Genomic DNA, 20,255 nt, shown 5'->3' with positions numbered 1-20,255 from the left:
GATTAGACATACATATGTTTACAGTATTAAGCATTTTATAATTACATTTAATTGAATTTATTTAAATTATATAACATCTCATAATTTTGTTTTAAACACTATTTTTTAGATATAATGAATATAATTGCCTTAACTCAAAAAAGATCATACTAAAAAATTAATTTAATTATTCACTTAATTAGATAATAATACTGTATAATAAATAAAGCATAATACAGGTATAAGTTTTATATAACATTAGTAATTTATAATACAGTAGTAATATACTTATAAAGTTAGAATAATACATATTGTTTAGCTTAGTGGCACATTTTACAGTGTAATTACAGTGTTATTATTAAAAATATATAATAGTTTATAAATGCAAACAAGAAATTTAAATATCGATTAATAAAAACATGATAAATGATTGTCAAACAAATAGTGAGTCTGTATAACAATTTGATTTATAGTTGTATAATATTACCCTAAACTTCACTTATTATAAGATTATTAAATAAATTTATTTATAAATTTAATTCTCGCGCTTCACTATTACGTATGAATTTAAATATTTTAATCATTAATAAAAGATTAACTAATAATTTAAGACTTTATATATTATTAACTGCTATCTAATAAAAATAACAAATTCAATATTTATTAGTAATTAACTGTGGATTAAGATTATTATTATAAACTTGTCAACAATAGAGATGTCCGATAATATAGATCTCTGGAATCAACAGAGAGATCAAAGAGAAAAAATGAGAAAAGAAATGCAACAAAAGGTTAAGACAATGATTGAGGAGATCTCGAAAAAGGAAGTCGACATCGATGTCAACTCACAGAATAAGATCGAAACGGAAATACAGTCGTCTGTAACTGATTTCTCTAATAAATTCAAACAAGAGATCGATTTGTTTAAAGACAAACACATAGATATTGAAAATAAAATTAGATATCAAGAAAAACAAGAAAAAACAAAACTCACCGATGAATTCATGAAAAAAATTGAAAAATTGTCAATAGATGAGACAAATGTCGTCAAAGATATCAATGAACGAAACAAATTTAGAGCTAAACAAGAGCTCAATAGTCTTAAAGTCAAATACCGTAAAGACTTTGACTTAATTATCGATACTTTAATTAAACAAATCGTTGATTTAGAAGAAAAACTAAAGGCAAGAGAAAGAGATCTAATGGATGAAAGATCTAAAGTTCAGTCAGAATCACCACAAGTTATCAGACAAACTCAAGATTGGACTCCAGAAACAAAGATAAAACTTGTGGAACCAAATTCAACCAAAGAAAATATCAAACAAACCGCTAAAACTAAAAAGGACGACAAAAAAACCAAAAAAGATGATAAAACTGATATCAAGAAACCCTGGCATGACTTGAATAAACTCAACAAATGATTTCAAAATGATTTAAACTAATAATAAATATACTAATCTTTATATATATATATTTAAAATCAATTAGTAATTACCGTATATTTTATTTATTTATTAAATAATAATTATTATAAGAAACAAATTTCTTATTAAAATAAATTATAAATTGTTTATTAATTGAAACCTATTTTACAAATGAAGAAAAAATAACTGATTTAATAATTCATTTCATTGATTGTTTCGTTGGCATAGTTTGTGGTCATCGAGAAGTTATCAATCGGACGAATAACTGAATTGTCATCATTTGTTTCAACCATACAATTGATGTGTTCATCACAAGTCCGGATGTATTGAGTGATAAACTCGTTATAAGTATTTCGATCTTTAAGATGAAACAAAAAAGCCAATGAGTTATCAATAATTAATAAAATAAATTAATTAAATACCAAATTTTGCTGTCATTTCTGGTGTGAATTGCATGTAGTCGTGACACTGGAACTGATTGCGACTCAAAACAATACCATACGCTTCAGTCAAACAATTGAGATTCAATGGCGACGACAACTATATCAACAAATTGTGTCATTTTATTATTTGTGATAATAAAAATCACTTACAGGTTGTGTCATAAGTATCTGAATGAAGGCATCATCTGTTGTCTTGATTGTGGCTCTTTTGCCATCATTTTCAACCTATTCAACCAAATAAGACATTTGTAGTTAAAGATATCATAATTATGATCATCGGATCACATACTTTGATGACATCCCCCACAATAGTAGCCGATTTTTGGATGTAATTCTGCATTAAAGATCCAGTTATACGAGTCTTACACGAAGTCTCATAATTGTCCATAATTATTGGGATCTGTTTGAGTGATACTTTTGAAGATACAAATTACAAAATAAAGACAAACAATTCAAACGTTTTGTTTGCAATAAATGCGCCAAACATTCAATACAAACATTAATTACGACAAACTCTATAACAATGTATTAAATTAAATGTAAAGTATTTAATAGTTTAATAATACTGTAAAACTGTAAATATAATATAATTTAAAATATTAATATTAATATCAGTTATTTCTATTTTATTATATATTTTATTGTATATCATAATAATATCTTTTTATTTTAAAAACATTTTAATAATATTTTTAATGTATAAATCAATAAACAATTATTTAAAAAACTCTTATGTTATAAAACAAGATATCGTAAGTGTATAAAGTAAAGTAAATTGAATTTAATTATAAATCTTATAAAATATATTATAATAATTGCTATAATCTTTAATCAATGACTTTGGGATCTCTAATGAGTTAACATCTTCTTTGGAACCAATCTTTTGACGCATAGATTGAAAGCACAACTCTCTTAATGTATAGAAAGGCTGTGAAATATAGAGGACAGCGACCCGATGTCGAGGCATATCATTTGCCACATATATGAGATTACTCTTTGAGTCTTCAGTTTTGTTTTCATTGCTATTAAGTGGTAAATATTTTATATCAAAGCAAAGACGATGTTTGGTTAGACTGTCTCTGAAAATCCATGGATGTGTCAAATAAGTATTAATACGAAACTGTTGTTTGCTATTCAATGTAATATATTTCTTCTCAACGCCCGAGTAGTCAATCCAAAGGACGTCCACATTATTGAGACTGAAGTTCACGAAAATCAATAAATACTTATTTGAAGAGTCCGTTGACTGTATTTCACATTTGTGTCCAACATTTGAATTCATTATTAATCAAATGATTATCACAAATGTCTTATAAATGATGACATACCAGTGCCTATCAATCAAATAATATCAATACATTGTTTAGTTGTCTTTTATCAAATCAATGTATACCTTAAGATTGCAGTTAATCTGATATTTATCAAACATAATGCAAAAGTCAATACAAATGGATCAGATTATGTGATAATACTATTAGTAATATATCACTGATTAACTAATGGCTGATATTTGTTATGTATTATTATTGTTGACTCAAAGTATGCATAATATGTATTACAATGTATTACATAATAACAAATAGTGTATAAAATAGTCAACTATTTGCTAATGTATTGACATTTAAAAGTCACGTAAATTTGTGTTATATTAATAAATGACTGAATCATTGATAAAGAGTCCATAAAATTGGTTATAATTATAATTATGATTGAGTTGTGAGCACAGGTAGTACTGTATTAATACAATATCACTGATTATTGTCAAGTACTGTATACATATAAGTATTGTTAATTGATTTATTGAGGCACAGGTAGCCGTAGTGTATTGGTTGACGTTATAGCTGTATTGATGGGCGGGTATTAGTAATATTAAAGCACTGGTAGTGTATATGTAATAATATATTGTATATTATTATTGTTGTCCAATGAGATTGTCGTATGAATTGATCTCCATTTGCATCACTTGTTGCTGAGTAACCACTTGTATGTCCTATAAAACTATAAGACTGACTGTTTGTTTGGCGATTGTTTTAGTCGGTGTCTTGTCTTTGGTCACAACATTACTATTGATTATTAACTATATATTTGTATATTTGTGTTGATATTTAATAAATTAATAGACACGTCATGACAATGAGTGGCCAGTTATCACATGTTAACAATTATATGATGAATACAATGGACACAACTTCTTGGATGTGTCACATCAAGCGTGAGTTCGGCCAATTGGACTATTTTATGGCCAACAATGGCCGCAATAACTACTGTCAATCAGCACCCGTACCAATATATCCAACGATTCGCATCAAACAAGAACCCGACACCGGCTACGGGTCTCTGACCAACTCATCACTACATGATTGGGGACTTAATGTAAGTTATAATTAATTTTTACCATTTTTTCATTGATAACCTATAGTATAGTATATTATTAAATAGCGATATAATATGTATTATCAAACTGATTGACAGGCCTTGAAATAACTATTATATAATTTTTGTCATTATTTGGATTAAACTAAGATTGTGTCAAAACATTGTCTAATTATATTATAAATAAACGATAAAAATAAAAAATATATTAAAGTAATGTATGAATTGATCCAAACAGGAGACCAACCGATCGACGGCTGGTTTTTCATTAACTCATATCCAGAACCTGGCCCTCAAAGAGTGTGCAAAAGAGATTGACATCGCTTGTGATGCCCTCAACATATCTGCCGGTAATTATCTTATTTATCACTTATTTTTTACACAATTAAAAAAATATGAAAGTGTTGTCGTTTAAGCCATTGATGACCTAAATGGTGATAATATATTTAAGTGACATATGTATTGATTACTTGTGTTTAAAAATGAGACGTTTTTGAGGATTTGGGTCACAAAACAGTCTTTTGTTTATTTGATTTATTAATTCATAGCATTTCTTGTTTGTCTCTCACGACCCAAATCTAAGTGTCTTTTAACAACTTATGGGTCATTACCTGTATTTTGGTGATAATGACCACAAATGAACCATACATTGCACTCTTTGGTGACATTCATCACCACTTTATTAATAATGAAAACTTATTGTCTTTTTGTTTGATCTTTAATTGTTTAAAAGTTTTTAGTTAACAATAAATTTTTTGATATTTTAGTTTAATCTATAGATATGTGTTGATATATTATTTGTAATAAGTGGTCTAATTGTATTAATTGTATTACTATATTATCACTATTATTAGATCCATTTAATTGGAACGTTACAGATGTCAGAAGTTGGTTAGAATGGACTCAAAGACAATTCAATTTATTGGACTTTCCTCTCGAGTATTTCCAGATGGATGGTATGAATCTTTGTAAATTGTCTGAACAAGACTTTAAAGACAGGGCCCCCCTCTGTGGCGAAACACTGTATGCACAGCTCGAGATCTGGAAGACTGGTATGTGTCTCATGTTTTACATATTTTATTGAGTGGACATAATTTGTTACATAACTTGTTGTTTAAATCTTATATAACTCTTGTGGCAATAAATGTCGACAAATGGAGTCTTATTGAGTGTGCTTTGCATTGATTGCCGTCTCTTTCCTCTCAATGTCTTTCATATAGCCTCTCATTCTTCTGTTTTTCTATTTATCTCTATATATATCTTATATATATTACATTATAAAGTATATAACTTAACTATAAGTATAGTTTAGTGTACTGTATATTATATATATACTATACATATACAGTATAATATAGTGTACATAATTGGGTGCTTTTGCTTATTGATGCCATTTATGTTTAGCCGTCGACTTTCGCCCCGAGGAAAGCATTCTTGAGTTCAGTTCGATATTAAGCAACTGGTCGTCATCGCCGCCGCCCTACTGTACATCACCGCCATCTACAATAAGTGCTGTGCCCTCTCCAGGACAGGAGAGTATAGGTACAGATGCTCATACAGTATGTGTGTCTCCCGTATCGCCACCGATGTGCTCATCTCCAGTCTCTCTGATAACCGGTAATACAACTACTGGAGTGGGCTCTCCACTGTTTGGCAGCTCCATAGAGAGCTCATCTATTGTTACCTCAGATTATGGTAGCGAAGGAACTCAAAGCGATGGTATGTAGTATTCACTTAACAGACACTAATGTAATATCGCAACAGGTTTTCAAATAAATGTTTTGCCAAAAGCTCTGCCAGTGCTCTAAATGTTAAACCATTGCCATTAAATGCCTCACCCATTGCCTGCATAAGGGCTTCAATTGACTGCAACTCCACATTAGCAACAGTAGCATTGCTTCGGGCCATGTCTTGAAAATATCTTGCAATTGCACATACATTTCAATATATAGCTTATACTACACTATAATATACAGACAACCAACTCTCAGTTCTTAGATATGTCTGTTTTTTGGAGTTTTTTTTGTTTTCTCTATTCTCTGTTTTTGACCCCTTTTCCAAACCTCTAATATATGAGCGCTCGGCAACAAAATTATTGTTTTCTTCAAAATAGCAGTTATTTTTGATAATAATAATGCATTCATTGCTTTCAAAAGCAGTGATTATCTAATTTACTGCTAAAGTATGGTTTAGTTTAATCACAATATTATTTATCCAACTCTTTAAATGATAAGTTTTTTTAGTTAATTCTCTGATAAAATGACTACTTGTTTGAAGTAATTTTTCAACTAATTTATTGCTAGTTTGCTATTGCACTCCAATTGTGTCATACATTAATGGCATTAATAATGAAAAAAGTTAAAAGCATTTTATCATAAATTATAACTTGATTTTGAAACTAATTATAGCACCAAATATTGATAGCAATTGTATATATAATTAACAGATGATATAAGCGATGACGGTTGCGACCTATCATTGAGTGGACACCTCGAACAGTCACCACCTACCAGTTCGACGACAACAGTGGGTCGAAGTGGTTCGGGTTCACACATCCATTTGTGGCAATTTCTTAAGGAATTGCTATCACAACCTCAAATGTATGGCAGTTGTATCCGATGGATGGACAGACCTAAAGGTGTCTTTAAGATTGAAGACAGTGTTCGCGTCGCTAAGCTATGGGGAAAACGTAAGAACAGGCCGGCTATGAATTATGACAAACTGAGTCGTTCTATACGTCAATACTATAAGAAAGGAATTATGAAAAAGACAGAAAGGTCTCAGCGTCTGGTCTATCAGTTTTGTCATCCATATTGTCTATAATTTATATGACATACATATATATATATATATATACGACACACCCCTCAGACATTAGACCCGAATTTGATGCCAACAATAGTTAGTGACTCTTAGTTAGTGTCGAATTCGAAGGCATTCTTCGTGAGTTATAATAAACATGTGTTTATGTAATCGCATTCACGAGGAATGGCCTATTATGACGGAGAAGGTATTATTCCCGTCCTCATTGTCTCTCATATCACTCATTATCTTCACATTAATAGACGCATAAACCTCTCGTCTTTGCGCACATTCCTCACGATTGTTGACAACTAACTCGATATATATGTTATATATTTATAGTTTGATTGTCATTTAAATTTATCAATTGATCGGTAGTTGTGTTGAGGATAACTATCCTCCATATAGCGGTTATTTTGATGAAGTTGATCCCATATATCTATGATATATCCAATTGTATGTTCTGTGAACATCATTTCATAACTTATATATTGTTTTTTGAATGTATTTCATAAAAACCTTTTCAGTTGTACTCATGTGAGGCACTGGAAATCGATTACATTGTATAACAGTATATTATTTTTAATATATATTTATATTATTATTAAGTGTTTTTAATAATAATAATTGTTTAGTATTTACCGTAATGTTATATTTAATATCTATTTTGTAATAATGCTATTAAAAATATTTGCTCCATTTAATGCTTGACTTATGATCTAAAAAATGTATTGTTTAACGTTTTCATAACTTTTGATTATTTTTATTTCTATAATATTGTTATTCACTAACTTATTCATCATTTCTTCTCCAATAATCACATTCTTATCACTAAAATATTGAATTTCTTTGGGATTATATCATTCACTTAAAGTATATTTAATTAATGATAATTTTGTTAATGGTTTAAATTATGTTACTATAGAAATGTTTTATTATAATATTCAATATAATATATGTTAAAAAGTCTGTATTAATATTAACAATAATTTATTTATATCTAATTATTATAAAATGAATAAATCTATTATTATTATTATTATTGAATGTAAATTTTTTATTATGAAATCTGTATTTTCCAAAAAATGGTTTTTTAGTACTTTAAGTATTTATATGCTTATTATTGTACTTTATTTGATTTCAATATTTATAAATAAAAAATAAGTAAAACATTAAAAATATTGTTACATTTATTATTAAATTTTAAGCAATTTGTCATTTTGTTTATACGTTTGAACCGATTGCATGTTTTGGTCTAATTATGTAAAGTAATGAAACAAAGCAGAGGTAGTTGTGGTCAAATACATACAAAATTGTGATACAATCAGAGTATATGTGTGTATTAGTGTGTACTGTATGTGCAGCTGCCTGTGCTCTGTGCTGTCACTTCCATAGCCATTGCCTGCCATTGACAATAAACTTCCCCTCAATTTTATAGTTTATTACAAGATATTAAATGCCATTATTATATTTATAGAGAAATATTGTCACAAAAATACAATTATTGTAGCGATTAATGCATTAAGTATTATAATATACAAAACATATAGGAAACAGACGCCCGGTTTAGGGACGGCTTTAATAATTAGTGATACACTTGTGTTAGCATTCATTCAAATGATTCCCTATTTTTACACAGAAATTGTTTTTTACTTTCAAATTGTAAAATAATTTGTTTTCGTTTTAGTTTTTCTCCTCTTTTGTATTGAAAATATGAAAAAAAGAAATTATTGTATTTGAAAAGGAATTTAATATTTTTAGTTTATTTTATGACAATATATTTTCATGTGTTATGTGAAACTAGTTTTTCATTTGAAAGCATTTATTAAATTACTGTATATACAAAATTTATAATAGTTATACTCATAATATAGAGTCTATATAATCATAAAATAGTGCATCAAATACAACAAAGATTTTTTTGTTAGAATTGTATCTCAACGACAAATTATATAATTGTTTGTTTAAATGACAAATACAAACAAACATATTTTCAATGAATTACAATAAATTTAAAAACTGTTATATTTAGCTCTAAACTAGACTAACCAAAGGTTTAGCAATTTTTTGTTTATATAGGAATTTGATTAGTGTTTGGCACATATGATTTGAGTTACATTACTAATGTATATATTAGTAATATATTTATTTCATAAAATTGAAAGTTAAAATATTTAATTATATTTTATGAATATATTTTAACATAAAACTAGATTTATAAAAAAAATATATTTAATACTAATAATAATTACATTTGTGAATAAATACAGAAAATGATTATGTTTTTGGAAAGCATAGCTTAAATACAGGAATTTTATTTAAAAAACTCGATCACTCTATTCTATTCTACTCTAAACATAAACTGTATTGCAATGCAAAGTATAAATGATTTTCACTCTATATATTATATCTTAAAAATCAAATAAAGTTTTTATGTGATTAAGAGAAAAATATAATTTTGTCAATTAAGACGATTTTTATGATGTTATAACGTTTTGGTTGCCATAAATTATGATTGAGTTTTATAGTAGAAAAAGATATAATATTTTATGTAAAAAAAGATAAAGAAAGGAAAATAAAATAACAAATTAAAAGAATAACTAAATTATAGTTTTTATAATTATATTTTAAAGAGAAAACAAGTTTTGAAGCAATCGTTTGTTCATTTGATACGAGTGACCATCAAATCAAATATTTTTCTTCACTCTAGAAATTCCCGACAAAAATCTATTCTTAAATAATGATTACATAATAGACTTAATAACACATTCGGTAACAAAAAAGAAATATGTCTTATATTATATATAAATTGCTTTCAAATATACATTTAGTGAGTGAGTGAATGAATGAATGAGTGAGTGTGTGAGTGAGTGAGTGAGTGAGTGAGTGAGTGAGTGAGTGAGTGAGTGAGTGAGTGTGTGTGTGTGTGTGTGTGTGTGTGTGTGTGTGTGTGTGTGTGTGTGTGTGTGAGTGAGTGAGTGAGTGTATGTGTGAGTGAGTGTGTGTGAGAGTGAGTGAGTGAGAGTGAGAAAACTTCTATAGAATAGTCAAGTTATGACAATTTGTGACTTATATTATTATATAATGTTTTATTAAACATAATTTAGTGTAAAGTATATCTTTTAAAAATATATAACTTATATATAACTTATCAAATAATAAAAAATAATATATAATTTAATGTCAGTGTTTGAAATACAAAAAACTATTATTATATTATAAGTTATTACTGAATAAAGTTATGTGAAGAGAAATTCAACAAATAATCAATTTTGAAATATTAATGATTTATCAATAATTCTATTTAATAATAGTTTTACTGTTATTTTGAAGGCTATATGTTATTTGAAATGCTTATATGATTATATGTAGTGATGTACTAATTGAATTGACCGGAAATTGCGTGAAATTGTCGCAATTGCAAAAATCGCAATTGTAACATAGAACAATTTATATAATTTTTTTTAAATTAACAAAATTTAAATGGTAAAGCAATATGAATAAAAACATAAATTAATTATATATAAATTTTAATTATTTTATCATAAAATGTTGCCATCTAAAAACCATGTAAAAATAATAATAAATTAGTAAATTATCTTAATCTACAGTAAATCAAATTTTTAACGTTGTCAAAGTTAATTTTTATACATTCCCTCATGCGCGCAATTTCCCGCAATTGCGGGAATCGAAAATTGAATTGCGAAAAATTACCAACACTAATTATATGAAATCAAAGACAATATGTTTGTTGTCACAAATAATATTAATGAGAAAATCATACATTATTTTTATTATTATTATATAATTTATTATACGACACATAATGTAATATTTTTTCTTTGATTTCATATAAAAATTGAAATCAATGTCAGATAAATATAAATTTACAAAAACAGTAGAATACGGTAAAATTGTTGAATTTTTTTTAATTAATTTCTTTTAATAACAATTAATATATATATATACAGATCTGTTGTCATATATATATTGGTTTTCATTATAATATATAGAAGTCCTAAAATGATTGTAAGATTAAAAAACACAATTATTACATAATTATATCTAATTAAACGCATTTGATATATAAATTTATATTTTACATTAATTCAATAAATAACCCTTAAATATATTTATATATTATTAGGTTTTACTATTAATAAAATATCTGTATTTATCAGAATTTTATTTGCCTGATTAGTTGAAATAAGTTTTATCAAAATATAATACTTAATATTGATATATATATATGATTTATATTTGAGTACAAATAAAAAATTTGCAATTAATTATGTTTGAATTTTTTAATATAAAAAATAATTTGAATATTTTATATATTATTATTATATTATACTATAGTAAGTATAGAGTGTGTAATCATAATTATAAAAATTTCTGTTTAAATGATTTCTTTTAGTTTGTTACAAATTTTTAAAAAATATATATAACTTCTATTTGGATATCATATGATATACTACTATATATATATAATTACTAATTATCTTATTTTCTCATTTTATTTATGTTTTGCTCTGTTTAGTATTCATTACTAATATTCATAATAAATAATAGAAATTTTTATAAATAAAATACATTTAATCTTTTATTTTATATATTCATAGAAATTCAGATTTAGACATATTGTATGTTAAATATATATATTATTTCATAAAATAAATATATTGTATTAATGTAATAAAATAAAGGATTCAACAACAAATGTTTTTATTTTATAACAATACCTATATTTGAATTATTGTTTAAATAATAGAAATGTTTAATAAATAAAAATAATAAAATAATATATGATGTTTACAGTATTTTATTAAAAGATCCTAGATACAAAATTATTTTATAAAAATTTTAATTAGTTATTATTAATAAAATTTAATATTAATTTTAGAAATTTTACGACATGTATAATTTAGAAATTTTTACAATTTTATTTTTTTTCAAATATAGATTAATGACTTTTAAATGTTAATTTAAAATGAATATAAAACATTGTTTGAATTTATTTTTAGTATTTTAATTATTATATTATAAATATATTATTTTTGAACCTTTATCACTAAAAACATGTTTAATATAATCATTAAATATGAAAGTATTTTATGATATAATGTAATTGCAGTACATTTACTGTTTAGTTGATTAGATTAAATAATAACTATTTTATATATAAAATACAATAACATTTCAATTCTCAGAATTGAATGATAATTATTACAAAATATTATGTTATCTTTCAATTATTTATCTGTAATGTTATGTTCACTAATAAATATAGATATTTTTCAAAATGTTTTTCAAAATAGACAAATTAATAAATATTATTTTATAATATATTCATAATAATCTTCAGATTATCGCATTTTCAAAACAAATTAAACATAAAATCTAATACAAAGTCAAACATTTTTTATTGAGAGTCGGTTTGCTTGATATTAGTAATACATTACTATTTGGGTTCAGTTGACTACAGAAACTCAATATTGTTTTGTATGATAATATGTGGTTTCATTTGAACAGAGAACAGGTGGGTATGAGAGCTGGTTTATGATATGCCTGTCCAATACAAACACACCTTTTCATGTATTTTATAAATATATTGTAAATATAGACACTTTGATTAATTACATAAATGAACTTTGATTTTTAATTTCTTAACAAATAACTTGTCCACTCATTTAGCAATCAATTGATTTTCAATTAGTTAACTAATAATTAATGCATAAAATCAATCTAAATCTTTGAATTAAAAATAAAAATTAATATAAAAAAGACGTGCATTTTAAAAATTAATTAATGTTAATGAATATAAAATTTTTAATACAAACTACTATTAAATCAATAAATAAATTATCAGTAATACAAAAAATAAGATTATTTAGACACCATTTGATGTTACTTTATTGATCTTATTTTTACAAATTCAAACAATTATTATAATTGGATTAATTTTATATTAATTATGAGATTAATTAAACGACAATTTTATTAATATATAGTATTTGTCTAAACTTTAAGCCTTATACTGATTTAAAAGTTTTTTTTAACATTTGTAACCCATTTGATGAAAAGCATTAGATATTGGAAATAATTTGTTAATTTAGAAAAAGTTAATTAAAACAAATAAATTAAATAAGTGTTGAATTGATAAACATTTGTATTTATAATTTTAATACTGAATATTAATTTATTAATTATCTATCAATAGATAAATTAAAATAAATATTGAATTAATTTTAGGTGACAACCATTTTATACAATATTTGGTAAATTGAAACTTGAATTCATTGAATGGATCGTTGGATCGGAAGAGTGGCTTTAGTTACCGGGTCTTCAGTGGGTATCGGAAAGGCTATCAGTAAAGCTCTGGTTGAATGTGGTCTTAAAGTTGTCGGTTGTGCCCGAAATATAGATCAGGTCTCAGAAATTATTACTTATTTTTAATTTGTAAACAAACAGTATTTTAAGTTAATTTATAAAATAAATATTTATTATTTTAAAATAACTAATAAAATATCAATTTTAATAATTGTCTTAAAAGCTGAAACAATTAGAATCAGATTTGAATGCAAATAAAACTAAAGGAAGTTTTAAAGCAATTAAATGTGATTTAAGACAGGAATCAGAAATTAAGTCAATGTTTGATGAAATCAGATCAACATTTGGCAGAATTGACATTTGCATCAACAACGCCGGTATTGACACTTGAATGACATTTATTTGAATATCACTAATAATTTATCGATACTATTGGGTCAGGTCTTGCAAAGGACGCGCCAATTATTGATGGAAATACAGAATTTTGGAGAGAAATGTTGGACGTGAATGTGACCGCACTGTCCATCTGCACCCGAGAAGCCATTAGTCTTATGCGTGATAACGACATAAACGATGGTCACATAATCCATTTAAGCAGTCTTTCTGGTCACCGATTGGTACCATCTTCTGCGACTCACTTTTATGGCGCCACTAAGTATGCCGTCAGAGCATTGGCTGAAGGACTGCGACAAGAACTCAGAGCAATCAAGAGTGGCATAAGAGTGACTCTTATCAGTCCAGGTGTGGTTGAGACTGAGTTTTCTGTAAGACTTCAAAATATTAAAGAGAAGAACATTGATCCATACGCTAACAATCCACACGTCAAGGCTGAAGACATCTCACAAATTGTAGTGAATGTCTTACAAATGCCGCCACACGTCGAGATCAATGATGTGCTAATTCGTCCAACTTTTCAATTACTATAAGTTAATTAATTAACAAATTATTATATATTAATTCAATTATTTTAATGCTATTAAAAATGTAGCAATAAATTTGTTATAATAAATCTCAAAATAATTTGACATTAAATCATGTTTTATAAAAACAATAATCGTTTCGAAATATCTTAAAATATTGCAAAAATAGAGTAACAAAAATATTTCGATAATAATAATACTAAATATAGAAATAGTCATAATTTAAAAATAATTTCATTTAAATCTTTTTTTCTTTTCTAACAAATATCTTTTTCTCTCTTCCTCTTCTTTGCGTTCTTCCTCCAAGTCTTCTATAAGTCCGAGTCGAGCACTTCTGGCGTCTTCTTTCATACACTGAACAAAACTGGACTCTTGAATGTCGTCGTCGTCGTCAACAATATTACGGTATTTGCGTTTGTCGTAACCAAAAATCTCTCGAATATGACTTGAATAGTCATTTTCTTCAGCTTCTTGTGGTCCATCGTCTATGAAGTCGTCCATATCATCGTCCTCTTCTTCTTCATCATATTCATCATCCATATATTCTCCCGGATCTTCATACATTCCTCTACGATATGTGCTACCAATTGGAGGCAATTTAGCCACTGGTCTGCGCGGTGGCGGTGGTGGCGGTGATGGCGGTGATGGAGGTCTGGCTCTTTCATTATAGGCTTTATAATTATTATTATTATTAATTGGCTTTTGTTGAACCCTTTGATTTGCCGCATATTTTTCTCTGTAATCATTGTCCCTTTGAGTTAATCTATTATTCATTTTATTAATTATCGCCGATTTATTAGAAGCAGATCCAGAACTTTGCCGTGAATTTTGTCGATTGAGTGGTATATTTCTACTTTGCTTTTCATTTGTGAATCTATCACCAGATCTTTGGTTAACATTAATGGATTTATTATTATTATTATTAATCACAGATTTATCACTTCTTTGAGGAGTTTGACACATCTTTCTATCGGTTCCTGACTTTATTTTGTCACTATTATTATAATAATTATTATTAACTTTATTATTAACATTACTTAACTTATTATTATTATTAATATTATTATATCTATTATTAAGGCTATTATTATTATTATTATTATTATTATTACTTTTTCCATTTCCAATCAATTTTCCATTATTTTTATTATTATTTAAATTTGATTCATAATTGTTAGCCATTTTAGTATAACTATAATTCTTTGTGTTGTCTTTCGGTTTATTAATGGATTTGTGTTTTCTTGTGGTCTCCGGATCAGGCAATCGGGCCAAACCTTTATTAGCTCTCTGTTTATAATACATTTCCTCTTTAAGTCTTTCTTTTTCCTTTTGAGTCATTGGTCTCATTTGTTTTTTCTCTTCAACCACAGTCTTAAAGTCCTCTTGAAGCGATGTCTTCTCTGTTTTGGCCTTTTTTGTGGCCAAACTCATAAGCTGTTCGTAATTCATCAATGGTTTGGCAGTGAAACTCTTGACCCCATTTTTATTAGTATCACTTCTGACTTTCTCATCATTTTTGCTTTTAGTACTCATTTGTGACATTTTGTTCATATTATTTAAATTATTATTATTATTATTATTGTTATAATGACTAATCCTGGTTTGGTTGAGATTTTTCTTCTGATTGAAGACAACTTTGTCTTCGGTATCATTCATACGTTTTCTATTATGAATCACGTCTTGAGAGCCTTTTTGTCTAAGTTTTTCTTCAACTCTTCTCTGTTCTTCAATCTGTGCGTCTGTTAATACAATCCTCGAAAAATCATTGTCTTTAGTCCTGGTCTTCATCATCATTGCCTTCTTCACTGACTTTGAATTTTGTGCCCTCAAAGACATCAGTTTTTCTTTTTCTCTTCGCTTTTCTCGAAGTTTCTCCATTTCTTCTCTCTCTTTGCGTGCTTTGAATGCTTCGATAGCCTTTATGTTAGGTCCGGACGACTGGCCACCCGAAGCCCTCTTTCTGACCAAAAACTCGTTGTCCGAGTCTTTCATCTCCTGTTTCTTATCGGCCAAAGAAAGCAATGATCTGTAATCCATTGATGGGTTCTTTAGTGGCAATAAATACAGATAATAACTGTATGACTATAGGTATATATGATATGATATAATCCAATGTTTGGTGTAAAACAAATCCAACGAAGAATTGGTGTTTTCGTCTTTCAGTTAACTCTGACTTAAAGTAATCTCAATTTTATCACCAAATGTTGAACTCAATTACAATCTTAAGATAATTTAAGACAATTAGTGTCAATAATTTGATGACACAATTTTGAATGCAAATTGTGATGAAAAATTAAATACAAATTTGTAAACAAAATAGGATTAAAACAAAAATCTAAAGAAGTGGAAGAAGTGGTCAATTGTTTGAATAAATGTTTCCAACAATTGGTGTCACATATGATGACCACAATTGAGTACAAATCATATGTTGTTTACAAACACTTAACCAATAATCACATCATTTCTATCAATGCATACATTTTGAGCGCTATTTTTGATTTCATTTGCTTTTGACTGTAATAATCGCTAACTTTTATTAATAATGTAATCAAATATTTTTTTAATTAATTATTTTATAGATTATGCAATAAATTGATTTTCTAAATAAATTGATTAATTAATAATGGGTAGAATATTATAAAAATAACATTATATAAAATAATAATATATGTAAATAAATAGTATTAAAAATTATTTATTAGTTAATCCAAATAAATAAATTAATTTTAAAAAATAAATTCTTAATAAAAACAAGTTAATAATAATAATATTAAAGTAGATAATATAAAAATTTGCTTATAATAATAAATTATTTATCAAAACTTTTAAATATTTCCTTGTTTTTATYTAGCTTATTTTTAAAATCCTAATTTAAATCTCATTAAATTAATAAATTAAACAAATATAGTTAATTTTCTAATATTAAATATTTAACTAACAGTATATTTGAAAAAACTTATCAAAAATTAACAGAAAGTACGGAAATAAGTTTTTCAAATAACTCTATAATTATTAACTCTTAAATTCTCGTTAATCTCTAAATCATATATATTTCAAATATTTGCGACAATTTTCTGATTAAAAGTTCACTAAACTCTAACATATATTCATTCATTTATGACATAGTAATCCGTTTGTCATCTAAACCTCGATTTCAATAATCGTCTAAAGATTAAAAAATAATAATAAAATCAGTAATGTTTAGTAATAATAAATTAGAAACTTATAAAAGATTATTGAAGTCAATGAGCAACTATGCAAATATCTAAAATGCAAATAATTTTTTTAATATCAAATAATTGAGCTAAATATTAGTTTAATATTAGTTTATTAGCACAATATTATAAATTAATCAGTCTTTTATCGATTATCTTTTACTTAATAAAGTTTCCTAAGTCTAAAATAACTAATTATAGCACAAAAAATATTAACATTGTATTTATTATTTGTATTTATTATAGCCTAAAGCAATTTTAATGTAAACCTATTTATAGTAAATTATAGAATCGGATTAATAAAATTGAAATAAAATAATTATTTAGTGATAAAAAACTATATAATTTTTTATCATATATTTTAAGGACAGATTTTTATGCTTATTATTATTTTGCGTAATTTAAATAAGATAATAATATTTACTGGTATTAAAAATTTTAAAATTAATTATGACTAAAAAAAAGAAAGATTCATTATATGCATTAAAATAGATATACTGTACTATAATTATAAATATAATTTTTCTGTTTATAACAAATGCTTAAAAACATTGCTAAAAACAGTATTATTTTTATTATACACATTAAGTGTGGTTTAAATTAAATTTGACTATTTTTGTAGTTAAAAATTATGAAACATCACAAATTATATCATATTTTATTTGATAAAAAAATAATATTATAAAACTAACAAATATAAGAAATTACAATTTATATATTAATATATACTGTAATAATAATATATAAGTTATAAGTTATAATGGTACATTTTAAACTAAGTTATTACCTTTTATTAACAGTTTTTTCAAAATAAAATCACTTTTAAAAATATAAACTAATCTATTATTAGTATATAATTATCAATTTGTTAGAAATACAATATTTAATTATAAACAAATCTTATTAAATTAAAAAATAAATATATATTTATAAATTAATTGCGTAATACTAATAATTATAAACTTTTGTTAATTAACTATTTATGATTTAATTTGTTGTTTTTTATTAACTATGATTTTGACTATCAAAGCATTTTATATCATTACGTTTGCAATACTTACTGATTACAAACTATCATAAAACCTAAATATAAAAAATAAAACAATTAGACAAACATAAAAATTTAACATATTTTTAACAAAATTGAAATTAATATTTATTTATTTTAATTAAGAATCACACTTTAAGTTTTACAAATTGAATAATTTCCACAAATTATTACATTTCAACAAAAATTAATTAATTACAGTAATATGAAATTGTATTAATTTAAAAAAATTAAGATTTAAAGCAATATTTTGTTAAAAAACAAATTATAAGTTTAAAAGAAAAGTAAATGAAAATTATTTCATAAAATAAATCAATTAATTCAATGTTTATGAAGAGGGAAATGAAGTGATAGAGCTTTCAGTGTCTTTAGAGCGATGCCATCCGATTGACAACTGATAACTGTTTGTGTTTGAAGACATCGATGGACTCGAAGACTTAGGTTTCGAGAGCGCCGCTGAGTCACCGCAAGAATCAGATGGAAAAGTCAAGTGATCGCTGCACAGACACAACGCCGGATCACTAGATGTGGTATCCCTTTGACTGTCACCACAAATGTTGTCCGAGGCGTTTGATCTTTGGCTTTCAGTTTTGCTTAAAAAACTCGAAACAGTAGTAGTTTGCGATGATTTTGGTTTATCCTTAAATGCTTTCATCTCTAGATGTGATGGCAGAGCATCACTGAAGAAACTATTGGTACTCTCAAAAGGGTCTTCAGTCAATGGGTCACTCAATGTACTCAAAGATGATAAACTGCTGATTGAATCGCTTGTCAACCCTTTGTTTGATTGCGACCTATCTTTTGCTGATGTAATTGTCTGAATTGAAGTCAACTCTTCATCAATCAAATTTGGTTCAACCATTTCTTGTGATCCACTAATTGTAAAATCGCTTATTGTCTCATCACTGGCTTTAGAAGTAACCAACTCTTCACCATTTTCTTCATTAGTCAGATCTAATACTACATCAGAAGGATTGATCAGTTTGTTAGTTGACTCCAAATTAGTGGCCATTTCTGTCATCTCTTGTTTATTATCATTGGATTCATTCTTATAATTATCAAATGACGACAATTGCTGTGTTTGTTGTTCATCGAGAGCGACAACCGGTGATGACAATGGACTTAATGCCAACTTTTTGTCTTTACTTAGACAACAACCCATAACTTGATGTTATTATAAACCAAATAACATTCAAAAACAACAGATTTATGAGTAATTAATAGACAATTAATGGATTAATTAGCAAACAATCAATGGATTCAACGGTTTTGAATGCAATTCACTAGAAATGCAATGAAAGTGACGAAACATTTTGAAAGCAAATTGTTTTACAGTTTTTCAGTCATTCATTGATTACACGAATATTCTGTTATTCGTAACAAAAATGTTTCGCGACTTACAGTATATCTCGCGAATCGTTTCTTCAAATAATTGTTTCATTGATTGAAATTTGTTTTCTATCGATAACTTCAATTAAAATATGATTTTATTTATCAGTTTTATTAACTGAAAAATTATTTTTATTGAATTTTATGTGTGTTTTAAGTAAATTGTGGTCAACACTGATCTCTCTCACAGTTTCTTAATTACTTTATTTTTTGTTTAATTGTTTCAAAATGATGAATGAGTTGATAGACGAGCCGACATTAAATTCAGTGGTCGCAGAAAATACCGAAGAACTGAGACCCGAAGTTCCGGAAGTAATAGATAATCGGTATGA

At 26.1% G+C, this 20,255-nt stretch overlaps 5 protein-coding genes across 6 annotated transcripts; 2 read left to right on the top strand and 3 right to left on the bottom strand.

Annotated features, from left to right (window-relative positions):
* Positions 1-1,506: 1,506 nt before the first annotated feature.
* LOC128951838 (uncharacterized) lies at positions 1,507-2,365 on the bottom strand. Its single transcript, XM_054297119.1, has 4 exons — positions 2,136-2,365; positions 1,997-2,071; positions 1,826-1,943; positions 1,507-1,761 (listed from the first exon to the last, which is right to left on the bottom strand). Exons 1-4 carry the CDS (start codon positions 2,232-2,234, stop codon positions 1,595-1,597), a joined length of 459 nt encoding a protein of 152 aa, XP_054153094.1. The 5' UTR covers positions 2,235-2,365; the 3' UTR covers positions 1,507-1,594.
* LOC128966447 (protein Vhl-like) lies at positions 2,346-3,128 on the bottom strand. The gene is made up of 2 exons (XM_054313298.1): positions 2,686-3,128; positions 2,346-2,361 (listed from the first exon to the last, which is right to left on the bottom strand). The coding sequence occupies exons 1-2, from the start codon at positions 3,126-3,128 to the stop codon at positions 2,346-2,348; spliced, it is 459 nt and encodes a 152-aa protein (XP_054169273.1).
* A 706-nt stretch (positions 3,129-3,834) lies between these two features.
* On the top strand, positions 3,835-7,657 carry LOC128951826 (DNA-binding protein D-ETS-4-like). The gene is made up of 5 exons (XM_054297106.1): positions 3,835-4,219; positions 4,458-4,569; positions 5,074-5,271; positions 5,624-5,938; positions 6,666-7,657. The coding sequence occupies exons 1-5, from the start codon at positions 3,974-3,976 to the stop codon at positions 7,040-7,042; spliced, it is 1,248 nt and encodes a 415-aa protein (XP_054153081.1). The 5' UTR covers positions 3,835-3,973; the 3' UTR covers positions 7,043-7,657.
* Positions 7,658-12,487: 4,830 nt separating this feature from the next.
* Positions 12,488-14,387, top strand: LOC128951833 (dehydrogenase/reductase SDR family member 11-like). Of its 2 annotated transcripts, none has more exons than XM_054297114.1 (4): positions 12,488-12,560; positions 13,274-13,450; positions 13,575-13,728; positions 13,793-14,387. In XM_054297114.1, the coding sequence occupies exons 2-4, from the start codon at positions 13,325-13,327 to the stop codon at positions 14,275-14,277; spliced, it is 765 nt and encodes a 254-aa protein (XP_054153089.1). In that variant the 5' UTR covers positions 12,488-12,560; positions 13,274-13,324; the 3' UTR covers positions 14,278-14,387. The 2 variants fall into 2 exon arrangements, with proteins under 2 accessions (XP_054153089.1, XP_054153090.1); XM_054297115.1 differs by lacking the exon at positions 12,488-12,560 and adding an exon at positions 13,138-13,190.
* A 118-nt stretch (positions 14,388-14,505) lies between these two features.
* LOC128966446 (probable serine/threonine-protein kinase cdc7) lies at positions 14,506-16,748 on the bottom strand. Its single transcript, XM_054313297.1, has 2 exons — positions 15,352-16,748; positions 14,506-15,252 (listed from the first exon to the last, which is right to left on the bottom strand). The coding sequence occupies exons 1-2, from the start codon at positions 16,306-16,308 to the stop codon at positions 14,506-14,508; spliced, it is 1,704 nt and encodes a 567-aa protein (XP_054169272.1). The 5' UTR covers positions 16,309-16,748.
* Between the last annotated feature and the right edge of the window lie 3,507 nt (positions 16,749-20,255).

Source organism: Oppia nitens, unplaced genomic scaffold, assembly GCF_028296485.1.
Source record: "Oppia nitens isolate AA-2021 unplaced genomic scaffold, nextdenovo-longstitch-racon4-pilon3 scaffold1_pilon_pilon_pilon, whole genome shotgun sequence".
Classification (NCBI taxonomy): Eukaryota; Metazoa; Arthropoda; class Arachnida; order Sarcoptiformes; family Oppiidae; genus Oppia; species Oppia nitens.
Note: the sequence above shows the minus strand (reverse complement) of the source record. Positions and strands in the feature narration are given on the sequence as shown.